Source organism: Salvelinus namaycush, chromosome 34 (assembly GCF_016432855.1).
Source record: "Salvelinus namaycush isolate Seneca chromosome 34, SaNama_1.0, whole genome shotgun sequence".
Classification (NCBI taxonomy): Eukaryota; Metazoa; Chordata; class Actinopteri; order Salmoniformes; family Salmonidae; genus Salvelinus; species Salvelinus namaycush.
In genome coordinates this window covers 5,870,670-5,885,808 of record NC_052340.1, presented here as the reverse complement: position 1 = coordinate 5,885,808, position 15,139 = coordinate 5,870,670, and the positions used below count along the sequence as shown (strand labels likewise).

Below are 15,139 nucleotides of genomic sequence, written 5' to 3'. Positions count from 1 at the left end.
ACAGGAACGCGCTCACCGGCCAAGCACACGCACTGTCGTGGATGCGAGGTCCGATCACTTCCGACACCAATGTAATGAAACAGCAGGGAGCAGGTCTCGAACCCTCGACCTCCTAGCCCGAGGTCCGGCGCGCTATCGACTGTGCCGCAAAAGCATGCTCAAGCGGCAGAGTCGATTTCCGCGCTTATAAACCCAGGGTCGTTACAGTATCATTTGTGATTTAGTGCCATCTAGTGGTATTAATCCACCCTAGCCTTCACATTTTGGAATCCGCCCTCTGAGGTCATTCTTGCAGCCTCCCAGTGATCTATAAAATCAATCAATATATCCACTTCAGTGACATTAACGCACTCTGCCTGTTACTCCATTGACCCACAAACAGAAATTCAAACAATTAGACAAAGCTTTAACCATATGAAGTCTCCCGATACACTAACCCTACTCTCGCTGTGGCTTCTGTGGTAGATATGCAACCAGGTTGACAATGAATGCACACACATGATCTGTAATAAATCTAATTCACCAGAGTTAAAAAGCTGTGTTTATTTAGAATACATCTTAAAATGAACAAGCGACCCTTCCCTGCCAAAAACAAATCCAATACACAAACTGAAAATGTATTTACAGCATAGGTTATTCAGATGTACAGTAGTACCTAAAATTATTTAATCACATTGGTTACTAAGCAACAACTGAGATTCTGCTCCGTTTCGAGTCGAAATGACAGACAGAAGGAAGTTAATCACATGACCATTAGCCTATTACTAAGTGCTTACGATGCATTCAATAGAATACACAAGACATTGAGGCCAAGGTAAAATGGTCTTAGGGTCAAGCAGCAGGGAGTGCATCACTACTGTTGTGAGACATGACTGACTGCCGTCAGTCTGTGGTCCACACACTCACACGGGCTCAGGAAGTCACAGTAATTGTCAAATGTTAAATCACCCCTACAACGGCAGCAGGAAGCTACAAATAACGAGTCAAAAAAATTGAGTGAATCATTTTGACACAACCCAAGGGAGACTAGAACAGGAGGCTTGGGTCAGTCAGTCGATACCGGGAGAGAAAGGACAAAATCTCAGTTGTTCTTTAGTGAGGAATGATTACCTCTCCAATTGCTCTTTTATTACAGTATATATTTCAATTTGTACAATTCTATAGATACAGTATATAAACAAAACAATCTCACGTGAAAGTGCACTTGCAGAGGAGGAAAAAAAGTAACAAAGCAGACTTAAAAAAAAAAAAAATTGTTTACACATTATGGGACCAGTCTTTCTCGGGTTGATGATGTCACAGTGGCATTTTGATAGCCATCTTCTCAAGGCTTCTTCAGTGTAACAGATAAACTGCTCTTAGTGGAGTCCAAACAGTAGCATTGCTTAGGAATTAGGTACGGGTGCATAAGGGCCTGAAATTAGGTAAGGGCCTGAAATCCTAAATGTTTGTTTTTCATAACCTGATGCTATATGACAGTCAGAAAATGATAGGTGGAAGAGGCAAAATATAAAAACAAGAAGTGCAGTTGAATGCCACAGACTGCAGCCTGGCTCTGTAACCTGAATATTTCCCACTAGTGACACTGAAACCAGTCTAGCTTCCTGTGACAGGTCTTTACATGCAAACTCAGAGCAGCAGAGAAATGAAGAGGGCAGAGATGGGGTTACATTCTCAGAGATAACCTCCCCACCCCCAGGGCGCGATAGAGCCTGAGATTGAGACAGAGTGTAACCCTTACATGGCAAAGGCAAGCAGTGACATTAGATATGCAGCTGATAAATGGGGAACAACAAGTGGTCATTGGGGTCCTTTGGAAAACCATAAGAGAAGACTGAACTGAAACCTTACTCATCCTTGTGCTATGGACATGACCCGCAGGCCTTTGAGTGCCTTATGGAGTGAATCGATTTCCCTTTGGGAGGTGCTAGTAGTGACAACAAAAAAGAATTGTGTGGGTGGGGTGTTGAGGGGACTGTATACATCCACAACGTCAAGCATTTCTCTACTCCACTTGATAAATTGCATTCATTGAAATCAAACCTTGGACAAGTTGTCCGTTAGATTAGAATCAATGCCATTTATACCCAAAGTCAAGTTACATGTGGTAACATTTAGACCGGTGGAATCAGTGACATGTGTACATCTGAAGCCAGGAGAACAATCAGGGGAAAAGGTTGGACAATAATTGAGGAAGCATTCGCAACTGACCCAACAACCTGCTCATGCTTGGGTGTTGGTGGTAAACGGCTCTTTTCGGGTTGCAGAGTAGTCAAGTTTGGGTTTGGGAGACTTAGGTTTGCCTGGTTATCAGAAGGTAAATAGCAGGCTTGATAAGAAGTACTGTTCAGTGCAAACAAAGGTTAAATTCAGCTTATAAAAAACAGAAATATAATAATAATGAGTGATGTGTAAAACACAAGAACTTGTCAAACAACCTGATAGTGCAGTCTAACAGGCTGCGTATGAATGAGGAAGTTGACCATGTGTGTTTTGCAATGCATCCTTCATGAACTTTCAGTTACAGGTGGTGTGTGTACTGTCTCTGTCTGTGCGTGTGCGTGCGTGCGCGTGCTGATAAAAACAACAAAAGGGTAAAAACGGGACATCCCCTACACACAACCCCTGACCCTGACAGTCATGCCAGATATTGACTGCCTTATGTTCCCAGCACAGTTCACACCACAGGGTCTCCCGGCCTAGGACCCAGGGGCCCGGGTAACCTCCCTTGGCAGGAAGTATAGACTCTTACCAATAAGTCAGGGGTCGCAGGTCATCTCCATGGCGGCTGGTCCAAGTATGCTGTAAGTGTGTAAGGGGTTGCAGAAGGGAGAGGGGTCCTGCACCTCCCAAAACACCTACAGCTGAGAGGGATAGAAATGTTTATATATATTTTTATCAATTATTCTCTAAAGCCACATTTAATCGAAGCAGAGCATGGCAGTCTACTGACCTTTAGGGGGCGTCCTGTGAGTGTGGGGTTGAAGGGTGAGGGTGGGGGTCCGGCCCCTAGCAGTTACACTGCTGCTTGATCTGTGCGGTGGTACCTCTGGGCTGTCTCAGCTGCCTCAGGGAAGAATCTCCATACTGGATACCTGAACCCATTCGCTCTGGGTCCAACTCACCTGACACACATATACGAAGAAGGACACACACACACAACACACACACGCACAGTGTAAACAACATGAGCAAACACACAGACATCCACACTCAACATATGATTGTATGAACAAAATCAAACAGATACACCGTTTTAGCACACACACACATATCTCATAAGTAAACACATGTACTGTTTGTTTACCTGACTCCATCTTGTTGAGGATGGTGCGGGCAGTTTTGAGGAAGGCCTCCTCCACGTTCTCCCCTGTCAGAGCGCTGGTCTCCAGGAACATCAGCTCTGTAACGGTCAACACAGTCAGTAAAATCGATACTCCCTCCCTAGGAAAACTAATACAGGCCTAAAAGCTGGTGGAAACTATCTTACAATAGAGAGTTGCCGAAAAGGGGAGCGATGGAGTGAGGACAGGAAGGGGGAGAGACGGTTGTGAAATGAGAGGGAGGGAAACGGCCTGAGTAGGGGTGAGGAGTGAGAGACGGACAGTTACCGTTCTCCTGTGCGAAGCGGGACGCCTCGAGGAAGGTGACCTCTCGGTCCGCGTCCAGGTCCTTCTTATTCCCACACAGGATGATGACGATGTTGGGGCTGGCCAGCGTCCGTGCGTCTGTCAGCCAGTTGGTCAGGGCGTTGTACGTCTCCCGGCTAGAGGACAGAGACACGCCAGACAGACACGCCAGACAGATACAGACGAGGGGAAAGCTGAGTTTAATCACATGAAGCGCTTCATTAGGACAGGAATGTTCAGTAGGATGGGATGGTACTTTTGAAAAATCAGTGTATTGAATTGTGTGTTCCTTACAACATTAGAGGTGAAGTTACAAGAAGCACTTGGAGGTAGAGATGATAGACGTTGAGAATATTAGCAGTTTTCAAACGTACACTTTTCAATATATACCTCTATGGGCTAATGTTCTTTTTGCTCCGAATGAGAAAGGAAGTACAGAAAATCATCCCTGCCGTTCCCCTCTTCAAGGACAGATGGAGTCTGATTACCAGCTCCCACCTCCTAAACTTTTTTTGGGGGAGGGGGGGTGAAATCACCCGTCACCATGGTTACCGCATGCTGGTGTCCATGGCAACGTGAGAACAGTGAGCAGAAGGGGTCAGACTAATGTCCCACAGCTGCAGTGAGGCGGCTGAGCCATGACGTCAGCATAGAGCTAAGCGATGACGACCCCTCTGCCTCGGTGTAGCTCTCACACCACACCACACGCTTTTCGGTCTCCTCTCTTCCTATTCCTTTGACCTGAACACGGCTCCCTCTTCTCTCCCACACTTTGCTTCCATCTCCCTCCCTCTCCAACATATTCTCTCCCCCTCCCTGCTCTCTCTATTCCACACTCCCATCCTTCTCTCTCTCGCTCAGTTGACACTCTGTCTAATGGAGTTTTGCTTTCCGGGCTGCTGCCGCCTGCCTGGAGACACCGCTTTATTACGGCCCTGTCACTCTGCATCACACACTTTATTAAAGCTCTGTCACCTAACATTACACCATTCACTCCATCTTGATGATGCAACAGGCATGGCACCTCTGGGCTGACTAAATGAAAACTCTTGGCTTGGTGCTGCCATTCACACGTCCATCTCTGACTCCGTGTGTCTCCGTGCTCCTGACCGACTCTCCATGGGCTTGTTGAAATTCAACATCTCTAGTCGGTCTCTCTGTGCTCTGTTGCCGACTCCCACGTCCTCTGCGTGTGTACGAGCGACCAGTGAAACCAACGCGCTTTTCTCACGGGTCCATCATTGGGTCACCTACCTTGTAATGTCATAGACAAGCAGCGCCCCTGCCGCTCCACGGTAGTAGCTGCGAGTCACAGACCTGGGGGAGGGCAGACAGACAGCACCGTTAACCAATCACAGAACCAGAATACAATCCGTCAACCAATGAGAGCACGGGTCAGAGGTAACGGCACCTCTGGGTAACCAATGGGAGGTCATTACCTGAAGCGCTCCTGTCCAGCTGTGTCCCAGATCTGTAGTTTAACCGTCTTACCCCCGACGTTGACCACCCTGGAACCAAACTCAACCCCGATGGTGTGGTTGGAGTCCTGCTTGACTGCACAGCCAGAGACAGACCATTAGAGAAGCCACAACCATCACTGTACTGTTTGTCTCCTATATAATTTATTAAAATATGTCGGTCTTTCCAGATGGCTGGTTTGTGAAAGACAAACACCTAATAGTGTGACTGCCTAGTTATGAGGCCTAAGTTGCCAAGACTTCACAGAAACATTTCCTGGTTAATTCCCAGAGTCACAGTGCTGATCTACATTGTGCTGGTGCGTTGTGCTTGTTTAAAGACCTAGAACATTTAGCTTCAGAAGCCTCATCAGAAGCCTCATCAGAAGCCTCATCAGAAGCCTCATCAGAAGCCTCATCAGAAGCCTCATCAGAAGCCTCATCAGAAGCCTCATCAGAAGCCTCATCAGAAGCCTCATCAGAAGCCTCATCAGAAGCCTCATCAGAAGCCTCATCAGAAGCCTCATCAGCATATCAGAGGGTTGGTGAGCTACTGCCTCTCTCAGGTCCAGAGATTAACACAGTCAAAGCCCTTCTCCCACACTACTGACAGCACTGGGAGTTAGAGGTCTTTATCTCATCTACACATCTCTGTGTGTGTGTGTGTGTGTGTGTGTGTGTGTGTGTGTGCGGACATGCATTCGGAAAGTATTTCGACTCCTACACTTTTTCCACATTTTGTTGAGGGGGAAAAAACGATTTAACCCATTTTAGAATAAGGCTGTAACGTCACAAAATGTGAAGTCAAGGAGTTTGAATCCTTTCCAAATGGACTGTACGTATGTGCGGGTCAGTGTGCAGAGATGCACGTAACGTTTCTATATTATTGGGCATAAACAATGCATGTGGGTGTTGTTTATTTGCAGGACAAGGGGAGACCAGCATTGGCACTACTTACACTTGGTCTCAATGAACTGGTGCAGGAGGCAAGATTTCCCTGTCCCAGCACTGCCAATCACCAGGAACTTAAACAGGAAGTCTGAAATGAGAGAGAGCGGGGACAGAAATCAATACAACACCAGAGGCTCAAACTGTTGAGACCAATCCTTAAGTCTCCCTATGACCGTGATCTGCTCCCTGTCAACAGAGTAGCCAACGGTCCCAAATTAGCTGGCTAATCACTACCTTTAAAGGTTAAAGGAGGATGGGGTAAGAGACTTCTAAAATGAACAATGAGAGAGGTTGTGTTGTCAACCACTGACAGGCGTGGTCCCATAGGTCATCGCTCCTCACTTTGAGAGAGATTGAGTTGTATCATCCTGTCGGTCTCCTCAGGCTTGGGAACTAACCCCGATTTACCTCAATGAAAAAAAAACAAGCTTATCTGTTTGGTGTGGCTTGTCTCAGGGTGTACGCAATAGATAGCATCAGTGATAGTCTCAACGTCAACAGTGAAGAGGCGACTCTGAGATGCTGGCCTTCTAGGCAGAGTTCCTCTGTCCAGTGTCTGTGTTCTTTTGCCCATCTTAATCTTTTATTGGCCAGTCTGAGATATGGCTTTTTCTTTGCAACTCTGCCTAGAAGGCCAGCATCCTGAAGTCACCTCTTCACTGTTGACGTTGAGACTGGTGTTTTGTGGGTACTATTTAATAAAGCTGCCAGTTGAGGACTTGAGGCATCCTATTTCTCAAACTCGACACTCTAATGTACGTGTCCTCTTGATCAGTTGTGCACCGGGGCCTTGCACTCCTCTTTCTATTCTGGTTAGAGCCAGTTTGCGCTGTTCTATGAAGGGAGTAGTACACAGCGTTGTACGAGATTTTCCGTTTCTTGGCAGTTTCTCACATGGAATAGCCTTCATTTCTCAGAACAAGAATAGACTGATGAGTTTCAGAAGAAAGTTCTTATTTTCTGGCCATTTTGAGACTGTAATCGAACCGACAAATGCTGATGCTCCAGATACTCCAGATACTCAACTAGTCTAAAGGCAAGTTTTATTGCTTCTTTATTCAGGACAACATTTTTCAGCTGTGCTAACATAATTGTAAAAGGGTTTTCTAATGATCAATTAGCCTTTTAAAATGACAAACTTGGATTAGCTAATACAATGTGCCATTGGAACACAGGAGTGATGGTTGCTGATAATGGGCCTCTGTACGCCTATGTAGACATACAGTTGAAGTCAGAACTTTACATACACTTAGGTTGGAGTCATTAAAACTCGTTTTTCAACCACAACCACAAATTTCTAGTTAACAAACTATAGTTTTGGCAAGTCGGTTAGGACATCTACTTTGTGCATGACAAGTCATTTGTCCAACAATTGTTTACAGACAGATTATTTCACTGTATCACAATTCCAGTGGGTAAGAAGTTTACATACACTAAGTTGACTGTGCCTTTAAACAGCTTGGAAAATTCCAGAAAATGGTGTCATGGCTTTAGAAGCTTCTGATAAATGATGTCAAGCAAAGAGGCACTGAGTTTGAAGGTAGGCCTTGAAATATATCCACAGGTACACCTCCAATTGACTCAAATGATGTCAATTAGCCTGAGTCAATTGGAGGTGTACCTGTGGATATATTTCAAGGCCTACCTTCAAACTCAGTGCCTCTTTGCTTGACATCATGGGAAAATCAAAAGAAATCTGCCAAGACCCCAGAAAAAAAATTAGAGACCTCCACAAGTCTGGTTCATCCTTGGGAGCAATTTCCATACGCCTGAAGGTACCACGTTCATCTGTACAAACAATAGTACGCAAGTATAAACACCACGGGACCACGCAGCCATCATACCGGTCAGGAAGGAGAAGCCTTCTGCCTCCTAGAGATGAACGTACCTTGGTGCGAAAAGTGAAAATCAATCCCAGTACAACAGCAAAGGACCGTGTGAAGATGTTGGAGGAAACAGGTACAAAAGTATCCATATCCACAGTAAAACGAGTCCTATATCGACATAACCTGAAAGGCCGCTCAGCAAGGAAGAAGCCACTGCTCCAAAACCGCCATAAAAAAGCCAGACTATGGTTTGCAACTGCACATGGGAACAAAGATCGTACTTTTTGGAGAAATGTCCTCTGGTCTAATGAAACAAAAATGGAACTGTTTAGCAATAATGACCATCATTATGTTTGGAGGAAAAAGGGGGAGGCTTGCAAGCCAAAGAACACCATCCCAACCATGAAGCACAGGGTGGCAGCATCATGTTGTGGGAGTGTTTTGCTGCAGGAGGGACTGGTGCACTTCAAAATAGATGGCATCATGAGGTAGGAAAATTATGAAAATGATGTGGATATATTGAAGCAACATCAAGACATCATTCAGGAAGTTAAAGCTTGGACACAAATGGGACTTCCAAATGGACAATGACCCCAAGCATACTTCCAAAGTTGTGGCAAAATGGCTTAAGGACAACAATGTCAAGGTATTGGAGTGGCCATCACAAAGCCCTGACCTCAATCCCATAGAAAATTTGTGGGCAGAGCTGAAAAAGTGTGTGCGAGCAAGGAGGCCTACAAAACTGACTCAGTTACACCAGCTCTGTCAGGGGGAATGGGCTACCCGAAAAGTTTGACCCAAGTTACACAATTTAAAAGGCAATGCTACCAAATATTAATTGAGTGTATGTAAACTTCTGACCCACTGGGAATGTGATGAAAGAAATAAAAGCTGAAATAAATCACTCTCTCTATTTTAAGAATGTGAAATGTCAGAATAATAGTAAAGTGGTGATCCTAACTGACCTAAGACAATTTTCACTAGGATTAAATGTCAGGATTTGTGAAAAACTGAGTTTAAATGCATTTGGCTAAGGTGTATGTAAACTTCCGACTTCAACTGAACATACTGTATATATATATATATATATATATCAGATGAGTTAAAAGGACAGGATGTGATGATTGAATAGGAAGAGGATAGGAATGCTGTGTTGAACAATGAGAGGGTTTAAAGTTCACGGTCAAAAGTCACAGCGGAGCTTGACGGTGTTGAGGTTGTAGCAACTGTATTTCTGATCAATTTGATGTTATTTTAATGTCAAACTTTTGAACGGTAGTGTTGGGTCAATTAGAAATGTCCTTGTTTTTGAAAGAAAAGCTACCATTTTTTTTCAAATCAAATTGATCAGAAATACAGTGAAGACATTGTTAATGTTGTCAATGACTATTGTAGCTGGAAACGGCTGATTTTATTTCTTAATGGTACAGTTGAAGTCGGAAGTTTACATACACCTTAGCCAAATACATTTAAACTCATATATATATATATATATGGTGTAGTGGTGCTTTGCTGGTGACACTGTCAGTGATTTTTTTTTTTTTATTCAAGGCACAGCTCACCAGCATGGCTACTGTATCACAGTATTCTGCAGCGATACGCCATCCCATCTGGTTTGCACTTAGTGGGACTATCATTTGTTTTCCAACAGGACAATGACCCAACACACCTCCAGGCTGTGTAAGGGCTATTTGACCAAGAAGGAGAGTGATGGAGTGCTGCATCAGATGACCTGGCCTCCACAATCACCCAACCTGAACCCAAATGAGATGGTTTGGGATGAGTTGGACCGCAGAGTGAAGAAAAAGCAGCCTACATGTGCTCAGCATATGTCTAAACTCCTTCAAGAAAAGAATTCCAGGTGAAGCTGGTTGAGAGAATGCCAAGACTGTGCAAAGCTGTCATCAAGATAAAGGGTGGTTACTTTGAAGAACCTAAAAAATATTTTGATTTGTTTAACACTTTTTTGGTTACTACATGATCCCATGTGTTATTTCATAGTTTTGATGTCTTCACTATATTCTACCATGTAGAAAACAGTAAAAATAAAGAAAAACCCTTGAATGAGTAGGCGTCTCCAAACTTTTGACTGGTACTGTATATATTCTTTTAATGACTTTTGAGAACTAACAACCACCGAAATATCTACACAGTCAGGGAGAATCTAAAATTCCTAAAATATCTTTGCCTGGGGCCAAGTGATAGCATAAGAACACAACATAAGCCATGGCAATATATGTAGAATTGCAGAACAATAGCTATAACTGCACATTTTCTCTTAGCCCCATAACAAAGTGTGTAGATCTGTAGGAAATTAGCTTATTTTTTTTTTTTTTAAAAGAGCCACATTTGGCCTGCGGCAATTGGCCACGCCCACTACCCCTCCGCTAACTTTGCCACCGCTGCTGAAAAAGATCCTCGGGGAAACGCTGAGCTGGCTACATGACGGCAAGTGTACAGGAATGGAGGCAGTCTATTCACAAACACTCCATGCATACCCGACCGGCCCGAGTACATCTGCACAATATAGATGGGATACACTGGGCAGCTGCAAAGTTCTGGTGATGTGTTGGACCGGGTCTGGTACTTGACCCGTCCTACGCACATGACCATCTGGCTGAGGCCCTGATGTGTGGGACAGAGAGCGGTCCAAAGATGGTCTTTGTGCTGTGACCACAGATAGGGCAATGGCCATTTGCATGCGCAGCCCAGGGTTCCACCAAGCCATACAAGGAACAATGGGGAATTGAAGCAGGAGAGGCTGGCTGTGTGTGGAAAGGGGCAGCAGTGGTATAGAGTGCAGCATCCACAAGCCTCTCACACACACACACACACACACAGAGTGAGTCAGGCTGCAGGAGAAACACACAGGGGGCATGGCCCCTCACTGAGTTTCAAGCAGAGTTATTTCAATTACATTTCCAACTCTGTCAGTGCCAAACTTTTCTCCTCAACTTTCTGACTGATTTGCAGATTGGATGCTATTTACCACTCTGCTGCTAGTAAGCTAATCAGCTTGGCTACATGTGCCAAAGCAGGCCAGTCAAATACAGAATCAATATGGCAACTGGAGTAAATTACTGATGAAAGGAAAGAGCAGGGGATGAGATTGATCCTTTGTTCTTCTGTGACATTTAAAACACAGTTCTACTGCAGCCAGCTCTTCTCCAACCCATAAATCAACCATGGCCTATGTATACTAGTGTGTGTTTGTGTGTGTTGTTTACTCAACCAACATAACCTTGAGGCCACATTCATAGCAAGGTAGGCACCCACTAGAGGCCTTATCACACCTTGTTTTCTGTCTCTCAGCGGCCACACTAATCAATGACAACCTGTGTGCGAATGTGACGGTTGGAAAAAGCCCGTCTGGGAGTAGTTGAGTCATATTGCATTTACACCATAATAACAACAAGTATTTTGTTGTGTATAAGCGATAGTAAACAGTGGGTAGGTTTTGGCAGGAATAAGAGCATGACCTCACACACACCTGTTCTAGTCTGCCCTTCAGTCCACCTGCTCTGAATCAGACCCCTGTGTTACCTCTGGAGCCAAGCCATATAATCTCTTACAGTGCTGGGCTTCATCCGTGTGTGTGTGTACATACATACACGCACTAAGTCAGCCTCTCACCTAACCGAGAGACCGTGTGATGTGTTTTGTGTAAAGTACATTCCTACTGTACTTTACATGCCAAAGTGAATTAGTGAATGCAGCTTATGTTACAGTCTGCTTTGTGTAGTCACGTGGCTCCCATGTGACACTGTTGTTCTCCCCTCCTTTATCCCCTTCTAGTACTTAGGGGGAAAAAAGCCAATCAGGAAATCAATGAAGACTATTACAGCTGTCGTCTATATAACAGTGTAGAGCACTCCACTTCTAAATGTTGACCTGCTGGTGTAGCATTTCAGAGAGACGGAAACAGAAGAGAGCAAGGAAAGACTACATAATTATCGAGCGAGGGGGACAGATGGAGCGAGATGTGTCAGCAGGGGGTCGAGCAAGCTGCAACAGGAAAGAGAAGAGTACGCATGGTGTGCTGTAGCAAAAACAAATCCATTCACCACAGCCACACCATAAGAAAATGAATAGGCCTGGCTACAGTAAAACAACACTTACCTACCACTGGACACCATGTCCAAAGCATGTTTACAAAGTTCAAATGAATATTTAAGGATAAAGATTCCAAGAGAGTGGTCAAAGGAAGATAAAACTGCAATTTCTCCATTGGTGAGAATAAAAAGATTGGTTTGTTACTAACAAACCAATGTAAATGTCTTGGATTGGCCCCCATGGAAGTGTATATGTAATGGACCAACAAACACCTAGGTTGTTTTGATTTTAAAAGATGTAGGTTACATTGTAGTTTAAAAAATGACATGAGAAGAGTTTTACATTCAGGAGATTGGATTAATGTGGAATAGAATTAACAGAATCCCCATTCTACATTAAGAGTCAAGCTAGCATACATGCCCCCCGCACATACACAGCTCATGTAAACATGCACGCACACGACAAAAGATGTTTGTTTTGGGATTTCTACAGTTCTGAAAACCAGTCAGGCTTTTAAACCTTTTAAGAATGAGCGTTTACATGCACACGAATAATTTGATATTAAACTGATTGTCAGTAGGCAGATTATGCAATAGTAATGTAAACGCCTAACTCTGCTTATCTTAAATCGGTGTAAGGTCAAAATCGAAGTAAGCATACACCGATTAAAACACCTGGTTTTCTGAACAATCGTTCAAATTATTAGGACATATAAACACTTTAATCTGTGTTCCAGCAGTGTATTTGATCTGAGCATCTGCTAGCACCAGCTGAGCAAGCCTCCCACTTTAGCACAAGTGAAGTGTGTTCGGAACAACTTAATGTAGGTGTCTTAGAAGTAGTTTTCACACACAAACTGTATATGTCCGAACTCAGAATCAAGTATGTTTCCCAAAAATAACATGGTAGAACATTTATTTTGATTGCCGATTTTCTGCATTTATCAGAGTGATTTCCATGTAAAACAGGAATATTAGGGAAATCGTTCGTTCTTCTTGCAAAGCAAGTAAATGTTTTAATCGAACTAGCTACTATATTAAAATCGGACTGATCATGTAATTCCAGATAAGATCTCATCTGAACTGAAGAGAAATGTTACAAGCTAGTGATGAGGATGTTGTTATCTGGCCCCTGGGGCTGTGGTGTCAATGCAACTGCATCAGATCAGGCTCTCCAACCCTGTTCCTGGAGAGCTACCCTCCAGTAAGTTTTCACTTCAACCCCAGTTGTAACTAACCTGATTAAGTTTATCAACCAGCTAATTATTATAATCAGGTACACTAGATTAAGGTTTGGAGTGAAAACCTACAGGATTTGAACTCTCCAGAAATATGGTTGACTAGCCCTGTGATACATACATGACAGGTCGTTAGCAAAAGGCAACACCGCATAACTTGACATGTTAGCTAACCCCACCACTTCCAACTTTTACATCCCAGGGACACATGGCTAGCTAGCTAAATCTGAATGGGGTCGGTTAAATTAAGCCAAACGACTGCAAATAAAGCTTCTAGTGATTACTACGCTTATTACCGTAAACTAGCCACCCAAGTTAGCTATGCCAATTTTTTGATGGCAACATTTCAATATAAGTTACTTGACCAACTTCACAACTCCCTCTGCGAGTCCCAACCAATACAAAGACTCCAGATGTTGTGTCCAAAAGCTACTTCTTGACCCTTTTAGGAAGCACACCACGCTTCTCTCTACCCACTCCTTCTGTCTACACGACTCAGTGTTGATTTCAAGACACCTAGTGGAAATGACGGTGCTGAATGCATCTACAAACACGCGTCATGACCCAAGCAGGTACAGCAGAAGTTATACACGTAACGTTAGCTAGCTAGCTAGCTCAGAGACGGATGAGGAAGCGAGACAGCCCACTCGCTGTTTTTTTCTGGTTTAATGAAAGTCAACGAACTAAGTAGACGAGCTCCAGCTACTATTCCATTTGTGTCTATGGGAGACCCACCCCGTTAAGTAGACCCGAACGGATCATTTTTGTTCAACGATAAACAGCCTGAGCGAACTATCTTCATGTATCCACCATCTTTGGCTAACTAGCTAGCTAGCAGGCTAACTAAACGTACCGTATGTTTCAGACATGTCGGCCCCCGCTTTAAAAACGATGGACTTAGACGGATTTTCTTAGTTGGTGTCTTCGTACCGTATGTGAAGGATGTTGTGTTGTTTTTTCGTGTTTTCTAAAGTAGCAATTACACCTCCCTTTAGATTTCTGACTTCGCCACACCGTTTCCCTTTCCTCCTCCAACAACACAACTAAGCACCAACGTTATGACGTGTAAATGTATACGTCATTACGTGATTTTTAAGGGCATAATCCATATATTTGGGAATTAGAATATTTAATTTAATAGGATCTCTATAGCATAATCAGAGTAGTCTCGTAAACCCGAGACTATAACCAGAGAACATAGAAAACTTTAGCCGGGGTACCAGTCTGTTTGAGTTATCATTTCACTCCTTGTCATGGTAAACCGTTTCTTTATTTTGGTGAGTAACGAAAGTATATTGAATCCAGTCTCTTAACGAATTGGTCAAGAATTTTGTCTATGGACAGCAATTATTCTTAGTGATTCAGAATGCTTTGAACATTAAATGAAAACTCAAAATTCAACGACTTTGTTACTTTGAGATTTTTGGGGATAAAATGTAAAATATGCTAATATTTTTTTAAACATATTTTTTAGGTGGTTTGACACTTTATTCAGACAGTAGTGCAATTAGATGGGGAGACAGGCACATGGGAGAAACAGTGGGAAGGCCAGTGGGAATGCTCTGCACAGGAAATACTCATATTAATGGTTGATGTCTGTGGGTAACCAAATCATAGATTGCATTTCCTTGTCCATAGACTGCTTTCAAGGTAAGGACACAAACATTTTGCAATTTTGGTGAACTTTCTCGTTAAAATAGCACTGGAAGAAAACCCTGCTTGCTCTCCAGGAGGGTTGTCCACCCCTGATCTATGTTTCCCAATGTGTGTTTGAAAATGTTCTTGAAATAAGAATTAATTTCTCAATCCCCCAACCTTAAAAAAAATTATCAAATGAATATCAGTATTCAGGTGGTATAGGCCAACTAGTTGAAAATCCTTTTCATCATCTTACTCTACATAGACACAATATATGATGTGTTTATGAGTTGTGAGTCCCCCTACCATCTCTGCCTAGCATGTGCACAGTACTAAAATGGCCCGGAG

General features: G+C 43.5%; 1 protein-coding gene across 1 annotated transcript; it reads right to left on the bottom strand.

Annotated features, from left to right (window-relative positions):
• Positions 1 to 523: 523 nt before the first annotated feature.
• LOC120028381 (ras-related protein Rab-4B-like) lies at positions 524 to 14,206 on the bottom strand. Its single transcript, XM_038973609.1, has 8 exons — positions 14,007 to 14,206; positions 6,045 to 6,125; positions 5,069 to 5,183; positions 4,884 to 4,946; positions 3,612 to 3,766; positions 3,308 to 3,403; positions 2,954 to 3,125; positions 524 to 2,864 (listed from the first exon to the last, which is right to left on the bottom strand). Exons 1-7 carry the CDS (start codon positions 14,020 to 14,022, stop codon positions 3,010 to 3,012), a joined length of 642 nt encoding a protein of 213 aa, XP_038829537.1. The 5' UTR covers positions 14,023 to 14,206; the 3' UTR covers positions 524 to 2,864; positions 2,954 to 3,009.
• Between the last annotated feature and the right edge of the window lie 933 nt (positions 14,207 to 15,139).